This window comes from Condylostylus longicornis, unplaced genomic scaffold (genome assembly GCF_029603195.1).
Source record: "Condylostylus longicornis isolate FDR11 unplaced genomic scaffold, ASM2960319v2 ptg000017l, whole genome shotgun sequence".
Classification (NCBI taxonomy): domain Eukaryota; kingdom Metazoa; phylum Arthropoda; class Insecta; order Diptera; family Dolichopodidae; genus Condylostylus; species Condylostylus longicornis.
Genome location: NW_026577986.1, coordinates 9,410,190 through 9,427,358, shown reverse-complemented (window position 1 = coordinate 9,427,358; position 17,169 = coordinate 9,410,190). Strand labels below are relative to the sequence as shown.

Here is a 17,169-nt window from a genome sequence, read left to right as displayed (position 1 = left end):
ACTGTAAACAAGGAGTTGGAGGGAGCTGAATAATACCCCTTATAAAACATTTTTAAAAATAAAAATTAAAGAAACAATGATGACATTATAAAGAAAATTATAATCACAAAAAATTTGTATCGCTTTTATTTAAAATTTTGAGAATTCATTTTGGCAGAATATACCGGATTTCAAATTTAAACGTGATAACAAGGTTTACTTACCGGATATCGTACCGGATAGAGAATAAGGTCGACAAATGTTTAGAGAAGAACGAAATGGCGAAGTACATTGCATGTCTGCAACATACGTGAGTAACAGACAGGGTGGTTTAGCTTAGTCTAATTACATTTAACAAAGTACATACATTTAATTTTAAGAATTTATGTATAATGCATATATGTACAATGTCTGTATGAATGCATCATTGATACATTTACATATATCGTTGGTAAAGCAAAATAAAATAGTTTTGTATATATTTGTCAAAAAATTGGTATTGGAAATAAGTTCCGTTATTAATAATAATATTACGAGTATATGATATTGGATTTTATACTTGGTATTTGTTTAAATTAAGGTTAAATATTTTAATGTGCTAACTGGTTTTATATGTTAATTTAATAGGGTTTTTTACAGCTTAATACAATAGATAGATTTATTAAAGGATTTTTTGCATTACTATACAACAACAATACAAAGTATACAAAAATTTCTATTGTACACAAAGTATAAAGTATACTTTGTATACAACAGAAAGTGGCGGGACCACTAGTGCAAATTTTATCCGCTATTTTTATTTTTTCGCAATTTCAATATAAAAGTTTTCATTTCATTGATCGTTCACTATTGGGCTGATATATCGTTTCTTTTTCCCATTTTTTGTGCCCAAATATATCAAGCTGTAAAAAACCTCTTATTAGAGGTCCCCTTAGTAAATATTATTTTATTAGAGAGCCCCTTTGCGTTTATGAGATGCAAGCGATACAAATATTTTTTCTTGTTTAAAACAAAAAAAAACAAATATTAACGAAACATCATTAAAATTAAAAAATAAATTAATTATTATAAAATTATACAAGTACAAATATGACCTAAAATGAATTTTGTATTAATTAAAAGCGATTTTCATAATTATGTAAAAAAAAAAATTAATATAAATTTGTAATTTTTTTTTTCTTAATTATTTTAAATATAATTTTAAAAATTAATAAAATTATGAATTTTTAATATTATTAAATATTTATTTTGATAAAAATGAATTTTATTTTTATATAATAAAATTAAAAATGAAAAAAAAAAAAAAATTAAAATTTTTAAACCATCATTAAGAAAAAAAAAAAAAAAAATAAAAGAAAAAATCAAAATAAAAATACGTACCATCTTCTAATGTTCGTATAATAACTGGTAATGATCTTGGCCCATCACCAACCGATGTCCCAGCTAATACCCATATTTTATATTCTGTCCAACGTTTTAATTCATCCAATATAATTTTTGTACCATTTAATGTTGATATTGTTGCCTCACTATCAGAACGACCAACTTCAACAAAAAATACACGATAATAAATAATACGACCATTTGATCGTTCAGCTGGTGGTGGTTGCCAAGATACAGCAATTGTTGTTGGACTTGTTGCTTCAGCTGTTATATTACGTGGCGGTGCACCAGGGACTAATTTATATATATATGGTAACATTTATATTTTTGATAAAATCGAAATTTTAATATTCGATTTTATTGTTTTTTTTTTTCGATTATAATTTTATATGAAGAGAGAGAGAGAGTGATTTATATGATTTTTTTTTTTTTTGATTTGATTTTTCAAATAAAATTTTTTATTTAATAAATTTTATGTAGATAGTATATTATGTTGTGAACGTGTGTATAACATTATTATGTTTTGAAAATGTTATTTTGATGTTTGTTTGGTTGTTGTTTGATTGTTGTATTTATACGGTTGTTTTTTTGATGATTTTTCAAATATTATTTATAAATATTTTTGATGTTATATTATTTTTTTTTTTTTTTTGTTTCGAAAATATTAAAATAATTTTTGTTTTGTTTTTTTTTTTTTTATATAAAATGAAAATATTTCGAAATTTTGTATAAGTAAAAATTTTTTTCGAGATCATTACATTAAAAATGAAACATGACATGAAATTTTAATCGAAAAATAAAAATGGAGAAAAATGAAAAAAAAATAAAGAAAAAAAAGTTTAAATTAAAATTAATTTTTTTTTTAAAAAATAATTCAATAAATTAATATAAATAAAATTTAAATTATAATTTAATAATATACTTTATTTAATATTTAAATAAAAAAATAAATATACAAGATGTTTGAAGTTGCAGACTCGTTTTGCAGTCTGCAACATAAAATTAATCACTTTGAACTGTTTTTATATAAAATAGTAGAAAATAAGCTGGTAACGATTTTGCCACAAGTCTTGTATGCCTATCACAAGGATAATCGAAATTTCGATATAAAAAAGTATAAAATAAGCTGGGAACGATTTCGCTACACGTCTTGTATGCCTATTATAAAAAAATTCAAATTTTTAAGATTTTGATTATTAAAATATTTATTCAAGTCTTTAATTATATACAGAATGAAAATATTATTTCATATTAAAATTCATTCAGATTTAAATTCACATTAATAAAAATTATTATAATCAGATTTTGATTAAGGAATTTTGACAATCGTGTCAAATACGTCAACCGGTTAATATTACAATTTGACAACCATTTGTAAGAAATTTTTTGTAATTGATATACATAGTTGAAGTGTTTCTGTGTACATTACTTATACATTGTACTTTAAAGAAATTTAACAAATAGAATTGAACAATTAAGGTCATAATTCGCGTTAAGAATGCGAATCTTATACTGAAATTTAAGACGCTTGCGTTCTGGCGTCTTCGAATTCATAACGAATGTTAATTGAAAGAATTTGACATACTGAGAAGTGACAGTACATAAATAGTTTATATTTATTAGAGTAAATTTTCAACACCTTGCATATTATTATTGAAAAATATACATTTAAAATAAATAAAATATACAAAATAAAACTTAAAAATAAAATAACAAATTAAATTAAATATTTAAAAAAATTTCCAATTGGTTTATGCAAAAAACTTGCTACTTAATGTTTTGCTTTTTTGATTAAAATTTAGAAATTAATTTTAATAAATTTTATATATAAGTAAATTCATAAAAAATAAATAAAATTTTAAAAGCGAAAATAATTAACTTAGGTTATTTTTTTATATTTATATTTTAATTTTTTTTTTAATAATAATTGAATAATAAATGAATATATTTTTCTTTAATTATTTAAATTAATTTTGAATTCTTTGATTGCGGTATAATTTTAATTTTGTGCGGTTAAAGAAACAAAAATTAAAAACATATGTGTTTTTTAAAAATATCATAATAATATTTTTTTTTTATTAAATTATTTATGATAAAATGTGATTAAATAAGGTTTTTTTTTTTGAGATTATATAAAATTTATAATATTTATAAAAAAATTTTTTTTTTGTTGATTTTTATATTAATTATTTTTGAATATATAAGTTTTTTTTAAATTTTTATTCAAACGAAAAAACAGAAAAGCTTTTATAATATATTTATATTAAATTTATATATATATATATATATATATATATATATATATATATATATAAATGAATGTTTGTAATTTATTTATTAAGTTATTAGTTTTAAAAAAAAAATCTTACTAAAATGGAAAATAAAATCGACTATTTAAAATAATAAATAAATAAAAAGAAAATTCGTTTACAATTGAACAAAAATTTTTTTGGCAATCATAAAGTTTGGCAATTTAAAATTCTACAATAATTACTAATTATTTAAAAAAAATTAAATAATTATTTACAATATAAAAATTAAAAAAAAAAAAATGTTGCAATTTTTGCAATAAAACATGCTGTACATTGTTTTTTTTTTTCGTAGCATAGCAACTAAATTTTTGTCATGCTAAATTATAAAAATTTTGCTAAAGTACTAAGATTATTGAAATTATTTTTTTTTTATTTTATTTATAAAAATTAACAAGTTTTTTTTTATAGTGTAAAAATTGTTTTTTGCCAAATTTTTTATTTAAATGTTTTTTTTTTTTTAATTTTTTGTATAATAAATGTATACCTAGGATGTCAAAGATTAAATTCTACAATAATTGAGTTTTTAAAATGAAATGTATGAAATTTTAATTATTATGATAAAAAAAAAATTAATTTTTCAAATTAAAAAAAAATTGCATATTTTTGGGGGTTATTGTTTGTTTTTTTTTAGAATAGTCGAAATCATAATAATTATTACTGCTGTTTAAGATGCATTTCTTCTGACCTTCTAAAAGTCCGAACTAAATCATTTTTATAATAAAATTTACTTCCTCTTATATACTTAGATATCTGACATTAGAATCAATTCGTAAATAAAAATATAACATTATCTAAGAAAATATGTGTTTTTTGACTTCAGGTTTCAGCCTAAGTTAAATTTTTTTTAACACTAAGAAGAAGATGAACGAACTGTCAAGTTATTTTAATTTTGTATATATGCTAATAAAATGAAACATTTTGCTTGGTTAAAAATATTGTCCAAATGTCCGGACATTGTGTGGAAACGCACCTTTATTTTTATAATCATTTATTTTCAATTAACGATGTTATAATAAAACAATAGCAAATGTTATGATTTTATTGATTTAATATTTGCCACACTTGCATAACAGTTACTGCAAATATTTTCAACACTAATAATTTTTTTTTTGTTTATTTTTATACCCGTACAAAATATGATTTAGTCTAAGAACATTATTAAGTTCTTATGGATGAAATATAACGTTTTTAATAATATCTAGTTAAATAATATTATTGTTTTTTTCAGGTATCTTATAATTAAGTTAAACAGGAACTTGTTTAGAAATAAGGCCAAATATTTGAAAAAATTATTTTTTCAAATTGTATAAAATACGAGTATCAATCACAAAACTCAACAATTCAATCGTATGGGTGTCAATTATATTCTAAATATTGGTGATTTTATTAAAGATGAAATTGTCTGGATTAAACAATAGAAACAATTACAGTGTTAAATTAAATTTAATTCAATTTAATTTAATAAATTGTTAGCCTATATATGTGATAAGCAAGGAATTGCAATTCGGAAAAATTGCAAAGCTTTATTCTCAAAATAATTAATTTATTAAATTAAATTTATTATCTACGAATTATAGAATTCTAAATATTATTAATTTTTTAATTATTTTTCTCTCTTATTTATATTAAAAATTTTATTATATTTAATTTTTTAATAATAGATTTTAAAATCAAATTAATAAATAATTTTTTTTTAATCATATTTTCTAATAAAATGTATATATTTTTTTTTTTTTGTTTTCCTATATTTTTTAAAATAATATTATAGATTTTTTGCATAAACCAAATTAAAAATTTGCTTATATATAAAGATAAAATAAATTAAAAATTAAAATTATTAAACAATTGTATATATATATATATATACATATAGATATATATATTTACATAGTTACATTATGTACAAAAATTAATAAACATATAATAATTGTATCTGGATTAAATACTTGGCTACTAAAATAATTACAATAATTTTATTATAATATCTAATTACACATACAACTACTGTGAATTCTAAAAATTACAACTACATATTTACATTATTTACAACTACAATATTGTGTTTTTATGGTGCCAAATTGCTATAAGTGCATTTTTATTGTAAAAATTTATTTTGAAATTCTTAAACAACAAGATGCTTATATAAGAATAAGAAAAAAGCGAGTATATTAAAAATATGTGAGTACATGTGTATAAAAATAAAACAAAAAATTATAATAATAAATTTTAATTAAAAATTTGAAATCTTAAAAATAATGAAGTTAAAAATAAAAATATTACAAATAATATTGCAAAATACGAAAAATTAAAATTTTTAAATAAATAAAATTAAAATGAAAATTTTTAATAAATTATTTAAAAATCATAATTATTTCTGACTTTAAAATTGTAGCAATACGCCATTAATTGCACTGAATCGTACTGAATTGTGCATTACTACAGTATTACTACATTTTTGAAGTTACAGTATAGCTCAAAATATTGTACAGAATATTATAATGTTTTAAATAGCTTTACTACTCTGATACACTGAGAAAAATATAAAATTTTTGTGGTTTTTGTGTAAATGAAAAATGTGCTTATATAATTTACAATTATTTACAAAAAATTTTCAAATTTTACATGAGTGTATTTTAATTTCATGCTTTAATTTATAAAATATGTATATATTTACATTAAAACATATTTACTTAAATTTTGAATAGTGTAGATAAAATATTTACATAATTATATATCGTATAGGTAGGCTCATATATATATATATATATTTTTTTATTAACAACAGCACACTCAACTCTCATAAATATAAGGATATAATAAGTATATAGGTTTATATGTATATAATTATGAAATTCATGTTTAGTTTTCAAACTCATATTTATATTTTTATTAATTATTTTAATTACGTAAAAAATAACATACATACAATATATATATATAGGTATATATAGGTTTTTAAGTATGATTGTTTAATTATAATAAAATATATTGAGTTTAAAATTTTGAGTAAAATATTTTGTGTAAAATATTTTATGTAAAAATTTTGTTTTAATTTGTATAAGCTCAGTGAATTTTATGTGAAAAAATTTCATGTGTATAGGTATAGGCAGCCTATAATTTATTTTTTCAATTGTAGATATATTGTGAATGATTGTATAATGTATGTAATGATTTAAGTAACCTAATTAATTCATATTATATTTTATAATTATGATAAATAATACGGAAATTCTGAAAATTTTAGAAATTTTGCTTTTTGCTTAGCAAGTTGCGCTTCGAATAAAATTTAGGCTGAAATTTTGAATTTGAAATAAAATTAAATAGTGCCAAATTTAATTTAGCCTGCTTCTCTTCGTAATCACAGAATTATATGGAGTTAAGATTGCCCATAAAAGACCTTATATAGAAATGTTTTAAATAATTATAAAAAATAGTTTTTTTAACCGTAATTGCAGTTAATTTTAAGTTCATTAATACTTTAAAGTGACTAATTATTTGAATCGAACTCATTGAAAGGGCTGAGTAATTTAAATTTTAAATATAATTTATTTACACGATATTTTCATAAGTAAGTCAATTATATAAGAATTATTTAAAATATTGAACTTAATTTTTAAATTTTCAAAATTTTAATCTTGAAATTTAACAGTTTCGATGAATGAAAACAACATGGATTAACAATATGAAATTATATAATAATTATAAATTTATTCTTTATTTATAATATAGTAGGTAATTTGAAAATTTTCATTTCAATATTTATTTTATATAATAATTGAACTGGAAAAAACCCTTAAAATTGTGTTAAATGTTTGTTGTTAAATTAAAAATAAATTGTTATTAATTTAGTATACCAAAAAAAAAAATTGTGTGTTATTTGATTTAATAATACTGTAACAGCAACTACTGTTATAATAATGATTGTAATGAAATGTTTCAATAATTTTGCTGTTTTAATTCGAGTAATTTATTAATTCTAATATATATGAATTAAATATTGCATTAAATTATAAACAATTTATAAATAAATTATTAAATTATTTTTATATTTTCAAGAATACGAACACAAAATTTAAAGAGACCGTAATCAATTTGATTATCATCATCTCGTAATGATAATAAAATTGGTAATAATTACCAATTAATTGGTGATGCACTTGAAAGCTGTATATCAATTAAATTAAATTTAAATAATATTTAATTAAATATTTTATAATTAAATCTCAACTATAATAATTTTTTTTAAATAAAATATAAATTGTTTATAAAATATGTATATGTTTGTTGTTGTGAAGCTGAAGAACCCATCATTCATTATAATGTAAATATTTTGCGTGTATAAAATGTGTTAGTAAAAAAATTTTTTTTCTTTAAATTAATATTACCCATAATACTGTTTTTTAACCAATAGCTTATATTTAATTAAATATTAAGCAACCTTGACTTTAAAATTGCAATAATACAGTATTAATATACAATTCAGCAAATATAATTCATAAGCTGAATTGTGTATTTATCTAGAATTAGTGTAATTTTTAAGTCAGGGTATAATATATTCAAATATTTATATGTGATTACAGTATATCTATGCATATTATATTATAAAAGATATTTTGCTCTAATATATTTAAAGAAATTCATTCAGAAAATTCTAAAATTTATTTAAGATTTTAAAATTTTTTTTTTTATAATTTTTATTAAAAAAATTACAAAAATTTTTGTATTTCAACTAATTTGTTTTTTATTAAAAACATTATTTGAAATTAATTTGGAAATAAAAATTTTGTTGGTGGTAAAAAAAAATTGTGAAACTTTTTTTCGGAATTTTTTTTTATTCAAATAATGCTTTTCTTACGTATTTGTAACATGACAATTTAACAATATGAACTAGTTGTATTTGGATAATACTATATAATTTTACAAATACTATTAAAATATACAGAGTTTATTAAAATATCATATTTAATGTTATTAAAAAAATTTAGGCGATATATGGGCTTTAATTATCTTAAATTTCAAAAAAATTCCTAATTAATTTTTTGATATTTTTCATAGCCTTTTATTCAAAAATCAAAACGCGTCTTATCGAATAAAAGAACCGACAAAACTTGCAGGAGAACAATGAAACTTTTTAATATTAAGAAAGAGAAAATATGATTCTTCATATTATATTTAAATATTGTGCATCCTTGTTAAATTTCAAAAAAGGATATTATATAGGGAAAGAATTTTTAATACGAATAGTTATTTAAAAATAGTAAAATCCCAAATTAAAAAACCCCCAAATAATCCATACCCATTTTAAATAACTACTTTGGAAACACAAATTTCCTTTCAATATTTCAAAAACAAAAAAAAAACAATTTCCAAATGAAATTTAAAAAGAAATTTAAAATTTCATTATTTTTGTTTTTTACAATATAGTCGAAGTTATTCGTATAACAGATATATAACAGTTTAAAGATAACCCCCATTTAATTATTTAGAACAAAAAATTCAAACAAAAACTATAAATAATTCGTTATCAGAGAGACTATAAATATTATTTTTATAATATATAAGATAAAAAAAATAAAAACAAAAAACCAAAAAACAAAAAAAAAATAATAATAAATCAATAAAATTCTAATATAACAATAACTTATTTTTTTTTTCTTTAAATAATATTTTTTATATAAATATACGAGTATATAAAATAAAAATTATATAAAAAATTTTTTTAATATAAAAAAAATCAATTTTAAATTCTATTCTTACCATATTGTTTTGTACGAACGGGTATTGGTGGTGTTGTTGCACCCTCTCCACGTTGAGAACGTGCTGCTAACCATATATAATATAATGTATCTGGATATAAACCATCTAATGTATATGATTCTGTATTTGATATTCGTCTATAAATATTTAAAAAAAAAATAATAATGAAAAAATTTATAAAATTTAAATTTTTTTATTTTGTAGTTAGGTGTTATCTTACTTGTGATGCGCTTGATTTGCATACGTATCATTCCAATATAATTCATAATGAACTATATTTTCACTGGAATGAGTTGGTTTCGACCATTGTAATGTAACAGCTGTTTCACCAATATCAGTGGCTCTAAAATCACTTGGTTGTGAGGGAACACCTATAAATATAATTGATAAATGTTATTGTGTGTATATAGAATTATAATATATTATTATATGGTATTTTAAAGAAAATAAATTTGAATAGAATCATCGGTTTTTGAAATTAGCACATTTTCTTTGAATAAATGAAAACATTTTTTGGAAAACGAAATCTTCAAATTGAATTAGTATTATTAATAAATACTATATATTGTCCAAAAAAAAACTGATTGTACATTTTCAGGAAGAGAACAAACATTAAAAACAGCCGTTAAGGTAATAGTCAAATTTGTCGAAAAACAATAGGAGTTAAGAGGACAAATAATGTTTTTTGATGGTAAGAGGTTTACAATTAGTGGTTAGAATTAGTTATTTAGAAAAGATTACAGCTTTTAAAAATAAGAAACCGAAAATTTAAATATTGGTAATTTTGAAAGGCGATACCTTGGAATTTACTTCATGTTAAATTGAAGGACGGTGTTAAAAATTTAAAAAAAATTTAAAATATTATTAAATTTCGTCAGTCAATTTTTCAATTCTAATGTTTGCTTTATGTTATTTCGGAACAGAAGAAGTTTGTCACTATTTGCCCGTCTCTGCGGAGTTAAGAAAAAAATTATGATTTCGGCACATTAAATTTTTAACAAACAAAATTTTTTAGATTTTCGAAAATCCATTAATTTTTGGATAAGAAGAAAGATATACAAAATGGGTAAGATTTTTCTTCTGATGAGAAATGCGTTTTTGCACAGATTCATTTCTATACAAAATTTCAATATTCTGTTTTAAGAAGCTTTATAAACAGAAGAATAGATGGGCGGACGGATGGTTAGAGTAAAACTAATAAGCAAATTTTCTTAAATCGAGTATGAATTACGCGAAAAATTAGCAATTTATTTAATTTTTTTAAATTTGTGATAATAATTTATTTTCTCTAATTATTTTTTTTTGTCAAATTTGCGAAATAAAATAAAGGAAGTTAATTGACTTAATTAACCATTTTGTATTTTGTGTTGCACATATATTAGGTACATTAGCCCATTTATCTCCGTTCAAAAACTTGACAATTCAATTTCTAACAAAAACTCTTTGTAATAAATGTAATATTGCATAACTCGAAGAACTATTTTACAATTTCTTATTTTATTAAATTTATTTTTAATTTTGGTTTTGAATATTTTGAGTTGCAAAAATTTTCTCATTTAAATTGAAAAAATATTTACAAAGGTTAATTTTTTTTTTGCATATTTTTATGAATTTTCATTTTATTTATTTTTATTTTTTTTTTTTTTTATAAATAATTATATTTATTTTTTGATATCGGCAATTAAACTTCATACATGAATAAAAAAGCACATACTTTTGTAATCTTCAAAAATGATAAATTTACCATAGTAAATCGGTTCAATAATAATGATAATATTTTTTTTTTTGTAAAAGGATTCAGAAAAAATTAATAATGATTATATACGAAATTTTTATTTACATACACAAGTATAATTTAATTAAAATGTTTCAGGTATATTTCCTTTTTATTTTAAAATTTCCTCTTTTGAAAATTTCAATTGAAGTTGCGTATTTTCCTGAATATACAATTAAAATATTAAAATTTAATTAAAAATTGTGTTAATTTTTTTGAAAATTAACTTGATCTATCAAAATATTAAATTTATTTTTGATCTTTTTAAATAAATAATTTTTAAAATCTATACACAACGAATATAAAATATGGAGGAACATTCATATATGTATATGATGGGTTTAAGAATTAAAGTTGTTTATTAAGTTTTAAATAAAAATCATTAAATTATTAAAAAAATAATTAAATTACATGTGAATTATGATAAGGTGTTAATAATATTTTGGTTATGAGATTTCTATAAAGAAAATCTTTTATCAAACATTTTCAAAATTTTAAAGTGAATTAAGAAAATTTAACTTTTGGGAGCAATATCTTCCGTATTGACTGTATTGAATATTGCACTTTTAAAAAAAAAAGTGTTTCAAGTAAGTTAAGAGTTTGCTCGTGTATCTCGCTATTTTACTCACAAAGTGAGAAGAAAGTGATATCATAATATTGGTATAATGAAATTTTCGAGTGAGAAAAATTATTCGGTATTGCGTTTTTTTCTAAAGTGTATACAAAATTTATTCACTTTATTTTTGAAAGTAAGAAGTCCAGTCGATTATTTGAGGAAAAAAATTCCGAAATCCAATTGAAAAACCGAAATAATCTTGTTGGAATAATGAAATATCCAAAATAAGAAAAATGGAGAATTCTGATTTGAAAGTGAATAAAATGTTAGAAGGAAAAAAAGGAGATATACGATTAAACTGTATAAGTTTAGAAAATGGAGATGAGGCCCATAATTATTAAAACTTTGAAACTGAGTAAGAATTTTTTTCAAATTATGAAGAATTTGAGAAGATATTTTATTCAAATTGGAATTAAATAAAAAATTATAAAAATCTATTATAATAATTATAATAAAGATCTGAAATGCGGCAGTAGGTTTTTGTAATTTACCAGAAAGTGGATTCCGTTTTTGTTGATAATACTGGAAAAGATCTTTTGTTAAATCGACAACATAAAATTTTTTTATGCTTTTATATTAATAACTTAATTTAGAAAAGAACTCATTATTGAAATATAATTAAAATATAAATCAATCATTCTGCTACCAGAGTTTTCATTGTCAGCGATTCTAATTAGTAGTTCTATTGTTGTGTAGTTTTAGCAAATATAAGATTTCTCGCAGTTAAAATTGCAAATCCAAATTTGAACCAATTGTTATGATAGTCACAAAAATTAAATATTAGGAGTTTCGAAAACAAAAATCAATTTTATTGATATTGAACTCACTACGATCTTTATATTTTATGGATTTTAAGGATTTCATATTATTAATTTTTTAGAAATACCAATTTTTGACTTGAGAGCATTTAAAATTAAATTCTCTTTGAATGAAGAATTTAAAATTTGAAAACTTTTTCAATAAATTTGTTTCTCATTTTATTCATATTTATTGTACATTTTGAATATTTTTGTTATTTTTTTTATATTTAAATAAAATAAAAATTATAAAAAAATAAAATAAAATTATTTATAATAAAATTTTTCTTTTTCAATTTCACAAAGTGTATTTAATTGAAAAAATTTATTATATATTTTTTTTATATTTAAATAAAGAATTCATATTATATAATTGCACAACTATATAAAAAAATTTTCCACTTTATTTTAATATTTATACAATTTTTTACATTTTAATAAGTAAATTGAAATAATTTGTTTTCACCTTTTATAAATATTGAATATTATATAAAAATATTTTCAGGTAATTAAATTATTTTCAAAAATAAAACCAAAAAACAAAAACAGAGAAGAAAATATTTCCTTTAATTTTTCGTTCCACTTTAATTATTAATTAATATTATTAAATTATTTTAATGTTAAGTGTTAAATAAATATTATTTACATGTAATGTACGTGAATTTGTTGCATTTATATTGAAATTTTTATATTTAAATTGATAATATTGTAAAAATTTTGTTGATTTTTTAAGAGTTTTTTTTTTTGTAATAATAATCAAATTTGTTGGTTTATAGAAAAATTTCGAAAAAAATTCGAAATTGTATTCATTCGAATGAAATACAAAGTAAAATATCATTAAAATTAAATAATTAATTATAATACAGAAGAACCAGTGATCTGTGAGGGTATGTTTAACTGGCATTCATAAATTTTAGAATTTACTTTAAAAATAAATTTATTTTCAAGTTTCTGATTTGATTTTCTGGTTTGATTAATTTAATAAGATGAAATATGTAGGACTAAAATCAAATTGTTTTCGGTATTCACAAGAAGTTTGAATACTTTTAAAACCTTTATAATCTAATAAAATTTCGAGGTACCTTTAATATTTAATAAAATCTAATATTTATGTAAAAATTTAAAAGTTCTTATTTGCCTTTATAATAATATAGTTTATATATACATTTTAATAACATATACAAAAATCTAATATATACACATACCTTGTTGTGTTTTAACTTGTACTGGTGCTGACATTGGACCGGCACCCATTGATGTAAATGCTTGTACACGTACTGTATAAATAGCATGTGGTGTTAATTCAGATATTGTTGTTAATTCATTATTATCAATCATTTGTGAATCCCATTGGGCTTCCGGTTGATTTGGATCAGTTGTATAATATACTTTATAACCCTATATTTAAATATGTGAGAAAAATTTCAAATATTAAAATTTTATATAAAAATAATTATTAATAAAATAAGAATTTTGAAAATAATTTTTTAATTTAATTTATTTTTAAAAATCTTAAATACTAAAAATATATGTATGTAAAATTGAATATGTAATATTTTTAATTGTATAACATATTATTATTAATTTAGTATGTATTTTTTTAATTTTACTCCCTTTAAACTTGATTTACTCAAAAAAACAATTTATTTATTTTAAGGGTGGCCTAATTTAATAGCCAATTTTAAAACTCTTTTAGTATTCGAGCAATGATAATGAAAATTCTAACTTTTGTTTTGACAATTCTGCCTATAATTACTGCTGTTTGTATGCAAAAACTTTCTCGAATTTTATTTTACTATTTTAAATGGAAATAATTTTAATTTTTGCTTCATAAGTAACTTTATATCTACTTAATTTTTGAAATCAAGCTAATTTCCCTTAAAAAATTTCATATTATTTGCATTTCAATCCGATTAAAATTATTACAATTTTTTCTAAATTATCTCTGATTGCCTTAAAATTTAAAATGTATGTACAATTTACATATATAAATTATGTACTACAAAATAGTATAGGATCAATATTTTCAAGGAAATTTTTCTATCTTAAAACCCACAAATTATGAATTAATTTATTGGTAAATAAAAAAAATTTTTTTTTTGGCAATTTTTCTTATAAAATAAAATAAAAATATTTATTTTGTTTTCTTTATTATAGACTATGTATATATAGAATTTATTAAATTATATACATTATAATATATAAAATAAAATATTAATTTCATATTCTTATATGATTAAACAATAAACAAAATCAAAAGTTCAAAAAAAAAACCTCAAGGATTTTAAATCCTTTTTCCAAAAAACACACAAAAAAATAATAAAGAAGTTATTTAAATTTCACTTTATTTTACTATCTAGCTACTACATAGATATGTATATATATATAAATGTATGTGGAACTAAAATCCATACATTCATAAACTATATGTATATATATAAACGGATATACTTTTATCATGTGAACATTATGCAAAGCTATCAGAATATTATTATAAAAATTGAAAACCCTATAAAATATTCAAAAATAATGAAGAAGAAGAATTTTTAACATAAAATTCAATGAAAATTATATAAACTCCTCTCTTCATTGTTTTCATAATATGTTGTAATATACTCAGTATAAATTTATAAAAGAGGGCAAATAATAATAATAATGAAAGAGAAAGCAATATAAAATAAAATAAACTTGGATGACCCCCTACATCTATATGAAAATATATGAACTTTTATTAATTTTATCCGCCCTTAAAATTTTTACTTAATTTTTTTCCAATATGGTAAATACTCGTATGTATTATAAATTTTATGTAATATGTTTTATAAAGCAACAATCGTTTAAGTACGAAAATTCGAAATTTCGGGTAATTTTAATTGTATGTATTAATCTGTACGTAGAAAACATAATAAACCGAATTTCACTATTTTTGAACAAGAAATTTATTCTTTTTCTTGTTTTATTATTTTTGTTATCTTATCCAGTTATTATCCTTTTATCCGTAATACAAAATATTTCTTTTTATAATTCGTATAGAATGCAAAAAATATCATTTATGAAGTCAGCACTTTAACAAATACTCATTTTTTTATCCGATGTCTTATTTCCTATTTTATCCGTTTATCCGATTTTTTATCCGTACAAAAAAAAAATTGATTTTTTTCAAAATTTTAAATATTTGGGAGTTCATACGAAATAGAATGAAAAAGGGTGAGATATACAAAAGGTAATACTTGACACTTTTCTCACAAATCCCTTAATATCACTAAAGTAATAAGAAATAACGAGAAATATCACAGCATTTTTTGAAATATCACTGAAACACCGATTCTCAGAATAAGAATTTTTTAAAATAAATAAAATGTAGACTTAACAAAGTTACATTTTCTTTAGAATTTATAAATGTCTAAGATGTTTTAATTTCATCCTCAACGTTTATTACTTTATTGACCACAAAATAAAATTTCTATTGTATATATAACAAAATCAAAATGTAGTCAAAATTAAAGGTATATATATAGTGTTTGGGTATTTCTCCAATAATTTTCTTATTCAATTTTTTTGCTTTGTATTTTGTTTTTAGTGATCATTTTTATGTTCATGTCCACCCATATCAATTTTTATTCATTTACATTTAAAATATATCTAAGAGAAAAGAAAAATAAAAAACCAACAAAATTTAAGAAATTTTTATAGTAAAAATGGACAAAATATCTCTATTATCCTTTTATTTTATTCCATTATACTGCACTCCTTGTTTGTTATTCTTCTTTTAATAATATTATTTTCGTGATCACTTGTTTTTCTTTAAGTTTTTTTCAATTTTTATATAATATTATTGGAAATATTATGTTGCCATCTGTTTATGTGTATACAGTAGTATTAAAAAATATATGGTCAACAGATAAGAAAAGAGCAAAAAAAAAAATAATATTAAGAATTAAGAAAATGAACCCAAAAATTCTACCATATATAATAGAATTGTGTATAGATGAATGAAGAAGGAGAAAATGTATGTGTGTACGACAAAAATAAATTCACAATCTACACATTCATTTTAATGTTTTTCTATATAATAAAAATAGTAAAAAATATAAAAAGGACATAAGATATAAAAATTCATTTGTTTTCTTCTATTTTGTTTTCGTTCTTGTCTTTTTCAAAATCTTTAACATTTTAACTAGTTTACTATATTATTGGAAATTCAATCTATTTAATGCTAATTTAGCAATATCGATAGATTTAGTTATAAAATAAGTACCTTTATAAAATTATATTTTATTTGTGTATATTATATAGAATTACAGTAAAATCTCGATATTTGAGAGCATAAGTAAAAATTTGTTATTATTTGTAGATTGTATTTGGTTTTTGAATTATTTAATTCCTGATTAGAATTTTATTATTATTTACGATAAAAATTACATTGTAAACTATCTCCTAGAAAATGTTGTTGCTTTATAAGTCTCAGAAAATTAGTTCGATGTTAGAAGATAGTTAGAACAAAAAATGTCTATGTCAAATGAAAAATTTTGACAAAATATTCAATTAACA

General features: G+C 19.8%; 1 protein-coding gene across 3 annotated transcripts in view; it reads right to left on the bottom strand.

Moving 5' to 3' along the window:
- LOC129606139 (tyrosine-protein phosphatase Lar) overlaps nucleotides 1-17,169 on the bottom strand; it is a 167,154-nt gene that overhangs the window by 24,537 nt on the left and 125,448 nt on the right. For all 3 annotated transcript variants that reach the window (XM_055516259.1, XM_055516261.1, XM_055516260.1), the window contains 4 exons: nucleotides 13,824-14,016; nucleotides 9,652-9,802; nucleotides 9,432-9,568; nucleotides 1,360-1,656 (listed from right to left, as the gene is read on the bottom strand). In XM_055516259.1, the coding sequence (XP_055372234.1) occupies nucleotides 1,360-1,656; nucleotides 9,432-9,568; nucleotides 9,652-9,802; nucleotides 13,824-14,016 (778 nt within the window). The remainder of the gene's footprint in view (nucleotides 1-1,359; nucleotides 1,657-9,431; nucleotides 9,569-9,651; nucleotides 9,803-13,823; nucleotides 14,017-17,169) is intronic.